Raw genomic sequence first — 18,252 nt, forward strand, 5'->3', positions numbered from 1 at the left:
GCCCCTTGGGTGCTCCTTGGGTGCCCCTTGGGTGCTCCTTGGGTGCCCTTTGGGTGCTCCTTGGGTGCCCTTCGGGTGTCTTTTGGGTGCCCCTTGGGTGCCCTTTGGGTGCTCCTTGGGCGCCCTTTGGATGCCCTTGATGTCCTTTGGGTGTCCTTTGGGTACCCTGTGGGTGCCCATTGGATGCCCCTGCCCTTGGGTGCCCCTTGGGTGCCCCTTGGGTGCCCCTTGGGTGCCCCTTTGGGTGTCCCTTTGGATGCCCTTGATGTCCTTTGGGTGTCCTTTGGGTACCCTGTGGGTGCCCATTGGATGCCCCTTTGGGTGCCCCTTGGGTGCCCCTTTGGGTGCCCTTTGGGCGCCCTATGGGTGCCCCCCACGTCCCCGTTGCCCCTTAACTCCTTGGTGGACATCAAAGAGAGCGAGAACATCGCGGCACTGCACAACCAGATCACGGCGTGCGATGCCATCCTGGAGGTGAGCGCCATGGGCACCCATTGACACCCATGGGCACCCATTGACACCCATTGACATTCATTGACACCCACTGACAGCTATTGACTTTCATTGACACCCATTGACATCCATTGACGCCCATTGACACCCATTGGTTTCCGTTGACACCTATTGACACTCGTTGACATCCATTGACGCCCATTGACACCCATGGATACCCATTGTCATCCATTGACACCCATGGGTACCCATTGTCATCCATTGACACCCATGGGTACCCATTGACACCCATGGATACCCATTGTCATCCATTGACACCCATGGATACCCATTGACAGCCATTGACACCCATGGATACCCGTTGACATCCATTGACACCCATTGACATCCACTGATGCCCATTGACACCCATTGAGAGCCACTGACATCCATTGACACCCATTGACACCCATTGAGAGCCACTGACATCCATTGACACCCATGGACACCCATTAACACACACTGATACCCATTGACGCCCATTGGCTCCCGTTGACACCTATTGACACCCATTGATACCCATTGACACACATTGACGCTCTTTGACACCCATTGACACCCATTGACCCCCACTGACACCCATTGTCGCCCATTGGCACCCATTGTCACCGACTGCCACCCACTAACCCTCACATCTGTTGTCATCCGTTGATACCCATTGTCGCTGTCACCCATTGGTACCCATTGACACCTCTTAATAGCCATTGACATCCGTTGTTATCCTTTGTCACCCGTTGATACCCATTGAGACCCATGGACACCCATCGATAGCCATTGACACCCATTGATAGCCATTGAAGCCCATTGAGACCCATTGACACCCGTTGATGTCCATTGACACCCGTTGAGAGCCATTGACACCCATTGACATCCATTGACACCCATTGACAGCCATTGACACCCATTGATACCCATGGACACCCATTGACATCTATTGATGCCCATTGACAGCCATTGACAGCCATTGATACCCATTGGCGCCCATTGACATTTATTGACACCCATTGACACCCATGGACACCCATTGACACCCATTGACACCCATTGACATCCATTGACATCCATTGACGCCCATTGACAGCCATTGATACCCATGGACACCCATTGACATCTATTGATGCCCATTGACAGCCATTGACCCCATTGATACCCATTGGCGCCCATTGACGTTTATTGACGCCCATTAACACCCATTGACACCCATGGACACCCATTGACACCCATTGACATCCATTGACGCCCATTGACAGCCATTGATACCCATGGACACCCATTGACATCTATTGATGCCCATTGACACATTGACCCCATTGACCCGTTTATTGACGCCCATTAACACCCATTGACACCCATGGACACCCATGACACCCATTGACATCCATTGACGCCCATTGACACATTGATACCCATGGACACCCATTGACATCTATTGATGCCCATTGACAGCCATTGACCCCATTGATACCCATTGGCGCCCATTGACATTTATTGACGCCCATTAACACCCATTGACACCCATGGACACCCATTGACACCCATTGACATCCATTGACGCCCATTGACATCCATTGACGCCCATTGACAGCCATTGATACCCATGGACACCCATTGACATCTATTGATGCCCATTGACAGCCATTGACCCCATAGATACCCATTGGCGCCCATTGACATTCATTGACACCCATGGACACCCATTGACACTCATTGATATCCATTGACACCTATTGACTTCTGTTGACATCCATTGACACCCGTTGACGCCCATTGAGAGCCATTGACATCCATTGACGCCCATTGATACCCATTGACACCCATTGACGCCCATTGGCACCCATTGACACCCATTGACCCCCATTTCCCCCCACCTCACGCTCTCCCCGCCCTCCCCAGCGCATGGAGCAGATGCTGGGCTCCTTCCAGAGCGACCTGAGCAGCATCAGCTCCGAGATCCGGACCCTGCAGGAGCAGTCGGTGGCCATGAACCTGCGGCTCCGCAACCGCCGCCTCGTGCGCCTCCACCTGGGCCAGCTCCTTGAGGAGCTCGTGGTGCCCGGCGCCATGATCAGGTTGGGGGGGGGGGTGACACCCATTGGGTCATGGGGTGGGGTTGGGATGGGGTGGAGGAGCCTTCGAGGTCAACGAGAACTTGGGGGAATCCATTGGGTCATGGGATGGGTTGGGTTGGAGATGTCTTCAAGGTCAACTAGGGTTTGTTGACATCCATAGGGTCTTGGGATGGGTGGGGTTGGACATGTCTTCAAGACCTTCTAGAGCCTGGTGTCATCCATTGGGTCATGGGATGGGTTGGGTTGGAGATGTCTTCAAGGTCATCTAGGGCTTGGTGACATCCATAGGGTCTTGGGATGGGTTGGGTTGGAGATGTCTTCAAGACCTTCTAGAGCCTGGTGTAATCCATTGGGTCATGGGATGGGTTGGGTTGGGTTGGAGATGTTTTCAAGGTCAACTAGAACTTGGTTTCACCCATAGGGTCTTGGGATGGGTTGGGTTGGAGATGTCTTCAAGGTCAACTGGAACTTGGTGTTACCCATAGGGTCTTGGGATGGGTTGGGTTGGAGATGTCTTCAAGGTCAACTAGAACTTGGTTTCACCCATAGGGTCTTGGGTTGGGTTGGGTTGGAGGAGCTTTTGAGGTCATCTAGGGCTTGGTGACATCCATAGGGTCTTGGGATGGGTTGGGTTGGAGATGTCTTCAAGGTCAACTAGAACTTGGTTTCACCCATAGGGTCTTGGGATGGGTTGAGTTGGAGATGTCTTCAAGACCTTCTAGAGCCCTGTGTCATCCATTGGGTCATGGGATGGGTTGGGTTGGGTTGGAGGAGCCTTCGAGGTCATCTAGGGCTTGGTGGCGGCCGTAGGGTCTTGGGATGGGTTGGGTTGGAGATGTCTTCAAGGTCAACTAGAACTTGGTTTCTCCCATAGGGTCTTGGGATGGGTTGGGTTGGAAGAACCTTTGAGGTCATCTAGGGCCTGGTGGCATCCAAGACCTTGATGGTCTCCAAGACCCAACCCAACCCAATCCCATGATCCAAGGATGACCCCAAGGTTCCTTTCACCCCATTCCATGACCATTGAAGACCCCAAATCCCTTCTTCCATCCTCTGTGTCTTTGTTTCAAGCCAAGACCTCGATGGTCTCCATGATCCAACTCAACCCAACCCAATCCCATGATCCAAGGATGACCCCAAAGTTCCTTTCACCCCATTCCATGACCATTGAAGACCCCAAATCCCTTCTTCCATCCTCTGGGTCTTTGTTTCAAGCCAAGACCTCGATGGTCTCCAACGCTCCAACCCAACCCCACCGCCACGACCCTAGACCCATAACCAACTCCCCGATGATCCCATCCCTTCACCCATTCCTATCCCCGCTCAGCACCATCCTGGACGCGCCGGTGACGGAGCCGGCCTTCCTGGAGCAGCTGCAGGAACTCAATGGCAAGATCAACTCCGTCAAGGAGCAAGCGTTCCGCGACACCGTGGCCTGCGCCGACGTCCAACACGTCCTCGAGAAGCTCAAGATCAAGGTTGACCCCCAACCGTTAGGACCCATAGCAGACCCATAAGTGACCCATAGCACCCAATGGACCCCCAACATCCCTCTTTTCTCCTTCCCCCCCCCCCCCCCAAGGCCGTCACCAAGATCCGCGAGTTCATCCTCCAGAAGATCTACTCCTTCCGCAAGCCCATGACCAACTACCAGATCCCGCAGAACACGCTCCTCAAGTATAGGTGTGGGGCGGGCTCTATGGGGCTTCCAATGGGATCCATGGGGGGTTGGGGGATGATGTGGGGCTGGGATGATCCCCGACGTCGCCATGGCCGTGGGTAGGTTCTTCTACCAGTTCCTGGTGGGGCACGAGCGGGCCGTGGCGCAGGAGTTGCGCGAGCAGTACGTGGACACCATGGGCAAGGTCTACCTGTCCTACTTCAAGTCCTACACCAGCCGCCTCATGAAGATCCAGGTGGGTTATGGGGGGAGATGTGGGGTGGGGTTGGGGGTTTTGGGGTGGGTTTGGGGTGCTGGAGGTGGTTTTGGGGTGGTTTGGGGTGATTTTAGGCTGGTTTTGGGGTGGTTTTGGGTGGTTTGGGGTGGTTTTAGGCTGGTTTTGGTTGGGTTTGTGGTGGTTGTGGGTGGTTTTGGTTTTGGGGTGGTTTTGGCTGGTTTTGGGGTGGTTTTGGTTGGGTTTGGGGTGGTTGTGGGTGGTTTTGGTTTTGGGGTAGTTTTGGGTGGTTTTGGGGTGGTTTTGGTTGGGTTTGGGGTGGTTGTGGGTGGTTTTGGTTTTGGGGTAGTTTTGGGTGGTTTTGGGGTGGTTTTGGTTGGGTTTGGGGTGGTTGTGGGTGGTTTTGGGGTAGTTTTGGGTGGTTTTGGGGTGGTTTTGGTTGGGTTTGGGGTGGTTGTGGGTGGTTTTGGTTTTGGGGTGGTTTTGGGTGATTTTAGGCTGGTTGAGTTGGGTTTTGGGCTGTTTTGTGGTGGTTTGTGGTTTTGGGGTGGTTTTGGCTGGTTTTGGGTGTGTTTGGGTGGTTTTGGGGTGGTTTTGGGTGGTTTTGGGGTGGTTTTGGTTTGTTTGGGGGTAGTTTTGGGGTGTTTTTGGGAGTTTTTGTGTCACTGATCCCTGTCCCCGCAGTACGAGGAGGTGGCCGACAAGGACGATCTCATGGGCGTGGAGGACACGGCCAAGAAAGGTTGATTCGAGCCTTTTTTGGGTCGATTTGGGGCATTTTTTGGTCGATTTTTGGCTATCTGGGGTTGATTTGAGCCATTTTGGGGTCGATTTTGGTAATTTTGGATTAATTTGAGCCATTTTGGGCTCGATTTTGGGTATTTTTGGGTGGATTTTGGAGTATTTTGGGTCGACTTTGGGCTATTTTGGGTCAATTTGGGGCATTTTGGGGTCGATTTTGGGGTCGATTTGGGGGTATTTTGGGTCGATTTTGGGCTATTTTCGGTTGATTTAAGCTATATTTTGGTCGATTTTGGGCTATTTTGGGTCGATTTTGGACTATTTTGGATCTATTTGGGGTTCTTTTTGATCGATTTTGGGCTATTTTGGGTTGATTTGAGCCATTTTTAGGTCCATTTTGGGCATTTTGGGGTCGATTTTGCGCTATTTGGGGGTATTTTGGGTCGATTTTGGGCTATTTTCGGTTGATTTAGGCTATTTTTTGGTCGATTTTGGGCTATTTTGTGTCGATTTTGGACTATTTTGGATCTATTTGGGGTTGTTTTCAATCGATTTTGGGTCGATTTTGGGGTATTTTGGGTCGATTTTGGGGTATTTTGGGCCGATTTGTTCCGTTTTGGGTGTATTTGGTCCGATTTTGGTGCTGAAGCCCTGTCTGTGGGGCAGGGTTCTTCTCGAAGGCGCCGCTGCGCTGCCGGAACACCGTCTTCACCCTGGGCAACCGCGGCTCCGTCATCGGCGCCGCCGAGCTCGAGGCGCCCATCCTGGTCCCGCACGCGGCCCAGAGGAGCGACACCAGGGTCAGCAATGGGGCGGCTATGGGGCAGCTATGGGGCAGCAGTCGGAGGGCAATGGGGGGACAATGGGGGGGCAATGGGGCAGCAATGGGGGGAGAGTGGGGGCCAATGGGATGATTTTTGGGCCCAGAAGCTGATTTTTGGGCTCAGAAATGGTGTTTTTGGTGCCGGAAGCTCATTTTTGGGCTCAGAAATGGAGTTTTTGGTGCCGGAAGCTCATTTTTGGGCTCAGAAATGGTGTTTTTGGTGCCGGAAGCTCATTTTTGGGCTCAGAAGTGGTGTTTTTGGTGCCGGAAGGTCATTTTTGGGCTCAGAAGTGGTGTTTTTGGTGCCGGAAGGTTATTTTTGGGGTCAGAAACGGTGGTTTTGGTGCCGGAAGCTCATTTTTGGGCTCAGAAATGGTGTTTTTGGTGCCGGAAGCTCATTTTTGGGCTCAGAAATGGTGTTTTTGGTGCCGGAAGCTCATTTTTGGGCTCAGAAGTGGAGTTTTTGGTGCCGGAAGCTCATTTTTGGGCTCAGAAATGGTGTTTTTGGTGCCAGAAGCTCATTTTTGGGCTCAGAAGTGGCGTTTTTGGTGCCGGAAGCTCATTCTTGGGCTCAGAAGTGGAGTTTTTGGTGCCGGAAGCTCATTTTTGGGCTCAGAAATGGTGTTTTTGGTGCCGGAAGCTCATTTTTGGGCTCAGAACTGGCGTTTTTGGTGCCGGAAGCTCATTTTTGGGCTCAGAAATGGTGTTTTTGGTGCCGGAAGCTCATTTTTGGGCTCAGAAATGGCGTTTTTGGTGCCGGAAGCTCATTCTTGGGCTCAGAAGTGGTGTTTTTGGTGCCAGAAGGTCATTTTTGGGCTCAGAAATGGCGTTTTTGGTGCCAGAAGGTCATTTTTGGGCTCAGAAATGGCGTTTTTGGTGCCGGAAGCTCATTTTTGGGCTCAGAAATGGAGTTTTTGGTGCCGGAAGCTCATTTTTGGGCTGAGAAGTGGTGTTTTTGGTGCCGGAAGCTCATTTTTGGGCTCAGAAATGGTATTTTTGGGCCCAGAAGCTGATTTTTGGGCTCAGAAATGGTGGTTTTGGTGCCGGAAGGTCATTTTTGGGCTCAGAAGTGGCGTTTTTGGTGCCGGAAGCTCATTTTTGGGCTCAGAAATGGTGTTTTCGGTGCCGGAAGCTCATTTTTGGGCTCAGAAGTGGCGTTTTTGGTGCCGGAAGCTCATTTTTGGGCTCAGAAATGGCGTTTTTGGTGCCGGAAGCTCATTTTTGGGCTCAGAAATGGTGTTTTTGGTGCCGGAAGCTCATTTTTGGGCTCAGAAATGGTGTTTTTGGTGCCGGAAGCTCATTTTTGGGCTCAGAAATGGCGTTTTTGGTGCCAGAAGGTCATTTTTGGGCTCAGAAATGGCGTTTTTGGTGCCGGAAGCTCATTTTTGGGCTCAGAAATGGAGTTTTTGGTGCCGGAAGCTCATTTTTGGGCTGAGAAGTGGTGTTTTTGGTGCCGGAAGCTCATTTTTGGGCTCAGAAATGGTATTTTTGGGCCCAGAAGCTGATTTTTGGGCTCAGAAATGGTGGTTTTGGTGCCGGAAGGTCATTTTTGGGCTCAGAAGTGGCGTTTTTGGTGCCGGAAGCTCATTTTTTGGCTCAGAAATGGTGTTTTCGGTGCCGGAAGCTCATTTTTGGGCTCAGAAGTGGCGTTTTTGGTGCCGGAAGCTCATTTTTGGGCTCAGAAATGGCGTTTTTGGTGCCGGAAGCTCATTTTTGGGCTCAGAAATGGTGTTTTTGGTGCCGGAAGCTCATTTTTGGGCTCAGAAATGGTGTTTTTGGTGCCGGAAGCTCATTTTTGGGTTCAGAAGTGGCGTTTTTGGTGCCGGAAGCTCATTTTTGGGCTCAGAAGTGGTGTTTTTGGTGCCGGAAGCTCATTTTTGGGCTCAGAAATGGCGTTTTTGGTGCCGGAAGCTCATTTTTGGGCTCAGAAATGGCGTTTTTGGTGCCGGAAGCTCAGTTTTGGGCTCAGAAATGGCGTTTTTGGTGCCGGAAGCTCAGTTTTGGGCTCAGAAATGGCGTTTTTGGTGCCGGAAGCTCAGTTTTGGGCTCAGAAGTGGCGTTTTTGGTGCCGGAAGCTCATTTTTGGGCTCAGAAATGGCGTTTTTGGTGCCGGAAGCTCATTTTTGGGCTCAGAAGTGGTGTTTTTGGTGCTGGAAGCTCATTTTTGGGCTCAGAAATGGTGTTTTTGGTGCTGGAAGCTCATTTTTGGGCTCAGAAATGGTGTTTTTGGTGCCAGAAGCTCATTTTTGGGCTCAGAAGTGGCGTTTTTGGTGCCGGAAGCTCATTCTTGGGCTCAGAAGTGGAGTTTTTGGTGCCGGAAGCTCATTTTTGGGCTCAGAAATGCTGTTTTTGGTGCCGGAAGCTCATTTTTGGGCTCAGAAATGGCGTTTTTGGTGCCGGAAGCTCATTCTTGGGCTCAGAAGTGGTGTTTTTGGTGCCAGAAGGTCATTTTTGGGCTCAGAAATGGCGTTTTTGGTGCCGGAAGCTCATTTTTGGGCTCGGAAATGGTGTTTTTGGTGCCGGAAGCTCATTTTTGGGCTCAGAAATGGTGTTTTTGGTGCTGGAAGCTCATTTTTGGGCTCAGAAGTGGCGTTTTTGGTGCTGGAAGCTCATTTTTGGGCTCAGAAATGGCGTTTTTGGTGCCGGAAGCTCATTTTTGGGCTCAGAAATGGTGTTTTTGGTGCCGGAAGGTCATTTTTGGGCTCAGAAATGGTGTTTTTGGTGCCGGAAGCTCATTTTTGGGCTCAGATGTGGCGTTTTTGGTGCCGGAAGCTCATTCTTGGGCTCAGAAGTGGAGTTTTTGGTGCCGGAAGCTCATTTTTGGGCTCAGAAATGGTGTTTTTGGTGCCGGAAGCTCATTTTTGGGCTCAGAAATGGCGTTTTTGGTGCCGGAAGCTCATTCTTGGGCTCAGAAGTGGTGTTTTTGGTGCCAGAAGGTCATTTTTGGGCTCAGAAATGGCGTTTTTGGTGCCGGAAGGTCATTTTTGGGCTCAGAAATGGCGTTTTAGGTGCCGGAATCTCAAGTTTGGGCTCAGAAAAGGTATTTTTGGTGCCGGAAGCTCATTTTTGGGCTCAGAAATGGTGTTTTTGGTGCCGGAAGCTCATTTTTGGGCTCAGAAGTGGCGTTTTTGGTGCCGGAAGCTCATTTTTGGGCTCAGAAATGGCGTTTTTGGTGCCGGAAGCTCATTTTTGGGCTCAGAAATGGTGGTTTTGGTGCCGGAAGCTCATTTTTGGGCTCAGAAGTGGTGTTTTTGGTGCCGGAAGCTCATTTTTGGGCTCAGAAATGGTGTTTTTGGTGCCAGAAGCTCATTTTTGGGCTCAGAAGTGGCGTTTTTGGTGCCGGAAGCTCATTCTTGGGCTCAGAAGTGGAGTTTTTGGTGCCGGAAGCTCATTTTTGGGCTCAGAAATGGTGTTTTTGGTGCCGGAAGCTCATTTTTGGGCTCAGAAATGGCGTTTTTGGTGCCGGAAGCTCATTCTTGGGCTCAGAAGTGGTGTTTTTGGTGCCAGAAGGTCATTTTTGGGCTCAGAAATGGCGTTTTTGGTGCCGGAAGCTCATTTTTGGGCTCAGAAATGGCGTTTTTGGTGCCGGAAGCTCATTTTTGGGCTCGGAAATGGTGTTTTTGGTGCCGGAAGCTCATTTTTGGGCTCAGAATTGGCGTTTTCGGTGCCGGAAGCTCATTTTTGGGCTCAGAAGTGGCGTTTTTGGTGCCGGAAGCTCATTTTTGGGCTCAGAAATGGTGTTTTTGGTGCCGGAAGCTCATTTTTGGGCTCAGAAGTGGCGTTTTTGGTGCCGGAAGCTCATTTTTGGGCTCAGAAGTGGCGTTTTTGGTGCCGGAAGCTCATTTTTGGGCTCAGAAATGGCGTTTTTGGTGCCGGAAGCTCAGTTTTGGGCTCAGAAATGGCGTTTTTGGTGCCGGAAGCTCAGTTTTGGGCTCAGAAATGGCGTTTTTTGGTGCCGGAAGCTCAGTTTTGGGCTCAGAAATGGTGTTTTTGGTGCCAGAAGCTCATTTTTGGGCTCAGAAATGGCGTTTTTGGTGCCGGAAGCTCATTCTTGGGCTCAGAAGTGGTGTTTTTGGTGCCAGAAGGTCATTTTTGGGCTCAGAAATGGCGTTTTTGGTGCCGGAAGCTCATTTTTGGGCTCAGAAATGGCGTTTTTGGTGCCGGAAGCTCATTTTTGGCGTTTTTGGTGCCGGAAGCTCATTTTTGGGCTCAGAAATGGTGTTTTTGGTGCCGGAAGCTCATTTTTGGGCTCAGAAGTGGCGTTTTTGGTGCCGGAAGCTCATTTTTGGGCTCAGAAATGGCGTTTTTGGTGCCGGAAGCTCATTTTTGGGCTCAGAAATGGTGTTTTTGGTGCCGGAAGCTCATTTTTGGGCTCAGAAGTGGTGTTTTTGGTGCCGGAAGCTCATTTTTGGGCTCAGAAATGGTGTTTTTGGTGCCAGAAGCTCATTTTTGGGCTCAGAAGTGGCGTTTTTGGTGCCGGAAGCTCATTCTTGGGCTCAGAAGTGGTGTTTTTGGTGCCAGAAGGTCATTTTTGGGCTCAGAAATGGCGTTTTTGGTGCCGGAAGCTCATTTTTGGGCTCAGAAATGGTGTTTTTGGTGCCGGAAGCTCATTTTTGGGCTCAGAAGTGGGGTTTTTGGTGCCGGAAGCTCATTTTTGGGCTCAGAAATGGTGTTTTTGGTGCCAGAAGCTCATTTTTGGGCTCAGAAGTGGCGTTTTTGGTGCCGGAAGCTCATTCTTGGGCTCAGAAGTGGAGTTTTTGGTGCCGGAAGCTCATTTTTGGGCTCAGAAATGGTGTTTTTGGTGCCGGAAGCTCATTTTTGGGCTCAGAAATGGCGTTTTTGGTGCCGGAAGCTCATTCTTGGGCTCAGAAGTGGTGTTTTTGGTGCCAGAAGGTCATTTTTGGGCTCAGAAATGGCGTTTTTGGTGCCGGAAGCTCATTTTTGGGCTCAGAAATGGCGTTTTTGGTGCCGGAAGCTCATTTTTGGGCTCGGAAATGGTGTTTTTGGTGCCGGAAGCTCATTTTTGGGCTCAGAATTGGCGTTTTTGGTGCCGGAAGCTCATTTTTGGGCTCAGAATTGGCGTTTTTGGTGCCGGAAGCTCATTTTTGGGCTCAGAAATGGTGTTTTTGGTGCCGGAAGCTCATTTTTGGGCTCAGAAGTGGTGTTTTTGGTGCCGGAAGGTCATTTTTGGGCTCAGAAATGGCGTTTTTGGTGCCGGAAGCTCATTTTTGGGCTCAGAATTGGCGTTTTTGGTGCCGGAAGCTCATTTTTGGGCTCAGAAATGGCGTTTTTGGTGCCGGAAGCTCAGTTTTGGGCTCAGAAATGGCGTTTTTGGTGCCGGAAGCTCAGTTTTGGGCTCAGAAATGGCGTTTTTTGGTGCCGGAAGCTCAGTTTTGGGCTCAGAAATGGCGTTTTTGGTGCCGGAAGCTCAGTTTTGGGCTCAGAAATGGCGTTTTTGGTGCCGGAAGCTCAGTTTTGGGCTCAGAAATGGCGTTTTTGGTGCCGGAAGCTCAGTTTTGGGCTCAGAAATGGCGTTTTTGGGGCAGTACCCCTTCGAGGCCCTGTTCCGCTCCCAGCACTTCGCTCTCCTGGACAATTCCTGCCGGGAATTCCTTTTCCTCTGCGACTTCTTCCTGGTGACGGGCGCCGGCGCCCAGGAGCTCTTCAACAGCGTCATGGGCCGCACGCTCGCCATGTTCCTGGTGGGTGCTATGGGGCTGTGGGTCACAATGGTCCTCTATGGGGGCTATGGGGGCTGTGGGTCACAATGCTCCCCTATGGGGGCTGTGGGTCACAATGATCCTCTATGGGGGCTATGGGGGCTGTGGGTCACAATGCTCCCCTATGGGGGCTGTGTGTCACAATGATCCTCTATGGGGGCTATGTGGGCTGTGGGTCACAATGCTCCCCTATGGGGGCTGTGGGTCACAATGCTCCTTGATGGGGGCTATGGGGGCTGTGGGTCACAATGCTCCCCTATGGGGGCTGTGTGTCGCAATGATCCTCTATGGGGGCTATGGGGGCTGTGGGTCACCATGCTCCCCTATGGGGGCTGTGGGTCACAATGATCCTCTATGGGGGCTGTGGGTCACAATGCTCCCCTGTAAGGGCTGTGGGTCACAATGCTCCCCTATGGGGGCTGTGGGGGCTATGTGTCCCTGTGTTCTCCTATGGGGGCTATGGGTCCCAATGCTCCTCTATGGGGGCTATGGGGGCTATGGGTCCCAATGCTCCCCTATGGGGGCTATGGGTCCCAGTGTTCTCCCATGGGGGCTATGGGTCCCAATGCTCCCCTATGGGGGCTATGTGTCCCAATGCTCCTCTATGGGGGCTATGTGTCCCAATGCTCCTCTATGGGGGCTATGGGTCACAATGCTCCCCTATGGGGGCTATGGGTCCCAATGCTCCCCTATGGGGGCTATGGGGGCTATGGGTCCCAATGCCCCCCTATGGGTCCCAACGCCCCCCTATGGGTCCTGCAGAAGCACATGGACACCTACGTGAGCGCCTGCTACGACGCCATCGCCGTGTTCCTGTGCATCCACATCGTGCTCCGGTTCCGCACCATCATGGCCAAGAGGAACGTGCCGGCCGCGGACAGGTCCGGGCCCCACATCTATGGGGCTGACCCATGGATCTATAGGGAATGACCCCCATCCGTGGGGCGCGAGCCATGGATCCTTAGGGAATGACCTCAATCCATAGGGAGTGACCCCCACATCCATGGGGCGCGAACCATGCAGCCATAGGGAATGACCCCTATCCATAGGGAATGACCCCCATCCATGGGGCGCGAGCCATGGATCCATAGGGAATGACCCCCGGTCCATAGGGAATGACCCATGGGTCTATAGGGCACAACCCCCGGTCCATAGGGAATGACCCATGGGTCTATAGGGCACGACCCACAGTCCATAGGGAATGACACATGGATCCATAGGGAATGACCCGTGGATCTATAGGGCACGACCCCCGGTCCATAGGGAATGACCCATGGATCTATAGAGCACGAGCCATGGAGCCATAGGGAATGACCCCCATCCATAGGGAATGACCCCCATCCATAGGGAGTGACCCATAGATCCATAGGGAATGACCCGTGGATCTATAGGGCACGAGCCACGGAGCCATAGGGAATGACCCCCATCTATCGGGAATGACCCCCATCCATAGGGCGCGACCCATGGATCCATAGGGAATGACCCCCATCTATCGGGAATGACCCCCATCCATAGGGCGCGACCCATGGATCCATAGGGAGTGACCCCCAGTCCATAGGGAATGACCCCCATCAATAGGGCACGACCCATGGATCCATAGGGAATGACCAATGGATCTATAGGGCACGACCCATGGATCCATAGGGAATGACCCATGGATCTATAGGGCACGACCCATGGATCCATAGGGAACGGCCCCATTCCCCCCCCCCCCCCCCCAGGTACTGGGATGCGCTCCTGGAGCTGCTGTGGCCCCGCTTCGAGCTCCTGCTGGAGCTGCACATCCAGAGCATCCGCAGCGCCGACCCCCAGCGCCTCGGCGGCCTGGAGACCCGGCCCCACTACGTGAGCGGCCCCGAAAAACCCACTTTTCACCCCAAAAAACGCTTTATCCACCCCAAAAACCCCCCTTTTCACCCCAAAAAACGCTTTATCGACCCCGAAAACCCCCCTTTTCACCCCAAAAAACGCTTTATCGACCCAAAAACCCCCCTTTTCACAACAAAAAACGCTTTATCGACCCCGAAAACACCCCTTTTCACCCCAAAAAACGCTTTATCCACCCCAAAAACCCCCCTTTTCACCCCCCTTTATCCAAAAACCCCCCTTTTCACCCCCAAAAATGCTTTATCCACCCCAAAAACCCCCCTTTTCACCCCAAAAAACGCTTTATCGACCCCGAAAACACCCCTTTTCACCCCAAAAAACGCTTTATCCACCCCAAAACCCCCGTTTTCACCCCAAAAAACGCTTTATCCACCCCGAAAACACCCCTTTTCACCCCAAAAAACGCTTTATCCACCCCAAAAACCCCCCTTTTCACCCCAAAAAACGCTTTATCCACCCCAAAAACCCCCTTTTCAGCCCAAAAAATGCTTTATCCACCCCAAAAACCCCCTTTTCACCCCCAAAAACGCTTTATCGACCCCGAAAACACCCCTTTTCACCCAAAAAAACGCTTTATCCACCCCAAAAACCCCCTTTTCACCCCAAAAAACGCTTTATCCACCCCGAAAACACCCCTTTTCACCCCAAAAAACGCTTTATCCACCCCAAAAACCCCCCTTTTCACCCCCAAAAACGATTTATCGACCCAAAAACCCCCCTTTTCACCCCAAAAACCCCCCTTTTCACCCCCAAAAACGATTTATCGACCCAAAAACACCCCTTTTCACCCCAAAAAACGCTTTACCGACTCAAAAACACCCCTTTTCACACCAAAAAACGCTTTATCGACCCCAAAACACCCCTTTTCACCCCCAAAAACGATTTATCGACCCCGAAAACACCAATTTTCACCCCAAAAAACACTTTATCGACCCAAAAACACCCCTTTTCACCCCAAAAAACGCTTTACCGACCCAAAAACCCCCCTTTTCACCCCAAAAAATGCTTTATCGACCCAAAAACCCCCTTTTCACCCCAAAAAACGCTTTATCGACCTGGAAAACACCCCTTTTCACCCCAAAAAACGCTTTATCGACCCAAAAACATCCCTTTTCACTCCAAAAAACGATTTATCGACCCAAAAACACCCATTTTCACCCCAAAAAACACTTTATCGACCCAAAAACACCCCTTTTCACCCCAAAAAATGCTTTATCGCTTTTCACCCCAAAAAACGCTTTATCGACCTGGAAAACACCCCTTTTCACCCCAAAAAACGCTTTATCGACCCAAAAACATCCCTTTTCACTCCAAAAAACGATTTATCGACCCAAAAACACCCATTTTCACCCCAAAAAACACTTTATCGACCCAAAAACACCCCTTTTCACCCCAAAAAACGCTTTACCGACCCAAAAACCCCCCTTTTCACCCCAAAAAATGCTTTATCGACCCAAAAACCCCCTTTTCACCCCAAAAAACGCTTTATCGACCTGGAAAACACCCCTTTTCACCCCAAAAAACGCTTTATCGACCCAAAAACATCCCTTTTCACCCCAAAAAACGCTTTATCGACCCAAAAACACCCCTTTTCACCCAAAAAACGCTTTATCGACCCAAAAACATCCCTTTTCACTCCAAAAAACGCTTTATCCACCCAAAACCACCAATTTTCACCCCAAAAAACGCTTTATCCACCCAAAAAAAACGCTTTACCGACCCAAAAACACCCCAAACCCTGCTTTTTCACCCCAAAACCCCCTTTTCCCCCTTCACTGACCCAAAACCCCCCTTTTTCACCCCAAAACCCCCTTCCCCCACTTTATTGACCCCAAAACCCCGTTTTTCACCCAAAACCCCGTTTTTCACCCAAACCCCCGTTTTTCACCCAAAACCCCGTTTTTCACCCAAAACCCCGTTTTTCACCCCAAAACCCCGTTTTTCACCCAAAACCCCCATTTTTCACCCAAAACCCCTTTTTTCACCCAAAACCCCGTTTTTCACCCCAAAACCCCGTTTTTCACCCAAAACCCCGTTTTTCCACCCAAACCCCCGTTTTTCACCCAAAACCCCCATTTTTCACCCAAAACCCCTTTTTTCACCCAAAACCCCGTTTTTCACCCCAAAACCCCGTTTTTCACCCAAAACCCCGTTTTTCCACCCAAACCCCCTTTTTTCACCCAAAACCCCCTTTTTTCTACCCAAAAGCCCTTTTTTCACCCAAAACCCCCGTTTTTCACCCAAAACCCCGTTTTTCACCCAAAACCCCGTTTTTCACCCCAAAACCCCGTGTTTCACCCCAAAACCCCGTTTTTCACCTAAAACCACCGTTTTTCACCCAAAACCCCGTTTTTCACCCAAAACCCCCGTTTTTCACCCAAAACCCCGTTTTTCACCCCAACCCCCCCCTTTTTCACCCAAAACCCCGTTTTTCACCCAAAACCCCGTTTTTCACCCAAAACCCCGTTTTCACCCCAAAACCCCCGTTTTTCACCCCAAAACCCGTTTTTCACCCAAAACCCCGTTTTTCACACCAAAACCCGTTTTTCACCCCAAACCCCGTTTTTCCACCCTAACCCCCGTTTTTCACCCAAAACCCCCGTTTTTCACCCAAAACCCCGTTTTTCACCCAAAACCCCATTTTTCACCCCAAAACCCCTTTTTTCACCCAAAACCCCCATTTTTCACCCAAAACCCCGTTTTTCACCCAAAACCCCGTTTTTCACCCAAAACCCCGTTTTTCACCCCAAAACCCCCGTTTTTCACCCCAAAACCCCGTTTTTCACCCAAAACCCCGTTTTTCACACCAAAACCCCGTTTTTCACCCCAAACCCCCGTTTTTCACCCCAAAACCCCGTTTTTCACCCAAAACCCCGTTTTTCACCCCAAACCCCCGTTTTTCACCCAAAACCCCCGTTTTTCACCCCAAAACCCTGTTTTTCACCCAAAACCCCGTTTTTCACCCCCAAACCCCCGTTTTTCACCCAAAACCCCGTTTTTCACCCAAAACCCCGTTTTTCACCCCAAACCCCCCTTTTTCACCCAAAACCCCCATTTTTCACCCCAAAACCCCGTTTTTCACCCAAAACCCCCGTTTTTCACCCAAAACCCCCATTTTTCACCCCAAAACCCCGTTTTTCCCCCAAAAACCCCCGTTTTTCACCCCAAAACCCCGTTTTTCACCCCCAAAACCCCGTTTTTCCCCCAAAAACCCCCAAAAACCCCGTTTTTCACCCAAAACCCCGTTTTTCCCCCAAAAACCCCCGTTTTTCACCCCAAAACCCCGTTTTTCACCCAAAACCCCGTTTTTCCCCCAAAAACCCCCGTTTTTCACCCCAAAACCCGTTTTTCACCCAAAACCCCCGTTTTTCACCCAAAACCCCCGTTTTTCACCCCAAAACCCCCATTTTTCACCCAAAACCCCCGTTTTTCACCCCAAAATCCCGTTTTTCACCCCAAAACCCCCCTTTTTCACCCAAAACCCCATTTTTCACCCAAAACCCCGTTTTTCACCCCAAAACCCCGTTTTTCACCCAAAACCCCGTTTTTCACCCAAAACCCCGTTTTTCACCCAAAACCCCCGTTTTTCACCCCAAACCCCCGTTTTTCCCCCAAAACCCCGTTTTTCACCCCAAAACCCCGTTTTTCACCCAAAACCCCGTTTTTCCCCCAAAACCCCGTTTTTCCCCCAAAACCCCGTTTTTCACCCCAAAACCCCCGTTTTTCCCCCAAAACCCCCGTTTTCCCCCAAAACCCCGTTTTTCACCCAAAACCCCTGTTTTTCACCCCAAAACCCCGTTTTTCACCTAAAACCACCGTTTTTCACCCAAAACCCCCGTTTTTCACCCAAAACCCCGTTTTTCACCCCAAAACCCCCGTTTTTCACCCCAAAACCCCGTTTTTCACCCAAACCCCGTTTTTCACCCAAAACCCCCGTTTTTCACCCAAAACCCCGTTTTTCACCCAAAACCCCATTTTTCACCCCAAAACCCCATTTTTCACCCAAAACCCCCATTTTTCACCCCAAACCCCCGTTTTTCACCCAAAACCCCCATTTTTCACCCAAAACCCCCGTTTTTCACCCCAAAACCCCGTTTTTCACCCAAAACCCCGTTTTTCACCCCAAAACCCCCGTTTTTCACCCCAAAACCCCGTTTTTCACCCAAAACCCCGTTTTTCACCCAAAACCCCCGTTTTTCACCCCAAAACCCCCTTTTCCCCCCAGATCACGCGCCGTTACGCCGAGTTCTCCTCCGCCATCGTCAGCATCAACCAGACCTTCCCCAACGAGAGGACCCACGCGCTGCTGGGGCAGCTCCAGGTGGGGGGGACCCCAAAACCCCATTGGGACCCTAAAATCCCATTAGGGACCCCAAAACCCCATAGTGGACCCTAAAACCCCATTGGGGACCCTAAAACCCCTTTGGGACAACAAAACCCCATTGGGACCCTAAAAATCCCATTGGGACACCAAAAATCCCATTGGGACCCCAAAACCCATTGGTGACCCCAAAACCCCATTGGGACACCAAAAATCCCATTGGGGACCCTAAAACCCCATTGGGACCCCAAAACCCCATTGGGACCCCAAAACCCCATTGGGATCCCAAAAACCCCATTGGGAC

At 51.2% G+C, this 18,252-nt stretch overlaps 1 protein-coding gene across 1 annotated transcript; it reads left to right on the forward strand.

Moving 5' to 3' along the window:
- The first annotated feature begins 387 nt into the window (after window positions 1-387).
- LOC130593314 (vacuolar protein sorting-associated protein 52 homolog) lies at window positions 388-18,023 on the forward strand. Its single transcript, XM_057398357.1, has 11 exons — window positions 388-474; window positions 2,386-2,561; window positions 3,889-4,039; window positions 4,144-4,244; window positions 4,345-4,477; window positions 5,141-5,198; window positions 5,864-5,997; window positions 11,567-11,722; window positions 12,503-12,621; window positions 13,462-13,585; window positions 17,853-18,023. Exons 2-11 carry the CDS (start codon window positions 2,389-2,391, stop codon window positions 18,021-18,023), a joined length of 1,320 nt encoding a protein of 439 aa, XP_057254340.1. The 5' UTR covers window positions 388-474; window positions 2,386-2,388.
- Window positions 18,024-18,252: the final 229 nt, after the last annotated feature.

This window comes from Pezoporus wallicus, unplaced genomic scaffold (genome assembly GCF_028554395.1).
Source record: "Pezoporus wallicus isolate ANWC-B61680 ecotype Strahan unplaced genomic scaffold, APGP_CSIRO_Pwel_v1 contig_11593, whole genome shotgun sequence".
NCBI lineage: Eukaryota > Metazoa > Chordata > Aves > Psittaciformes > Psittacidae > Pezoporus > Pezoporus wallicus.

Excerpts from the sequence above, each read along its gene's own strand:
- LOC130593314 (XM_057398357.1), top strand. The coding sequence starts at position 2,389 with ATGGAGCAGATGCTGGGCTCCTTCCAGAGCGACCTGAGCAGCATCAGC. Across the intron at positions 4,478-5,140 it reads GCCGCCTCATGAAGATCCAG|TACGAGGAGGTGGCCGACAA; the intron begins GTGGGTTATGGG and ends CTGTCCCCGCAG. Across the intron at positions 5,998-11,566 it reads CCCAGAGGAGCGACACCAGG|TACCCCTTCGAGGCCCTGTT; the intron begins GTCAGCAATGGG and ends TTTTTGGGGCAG.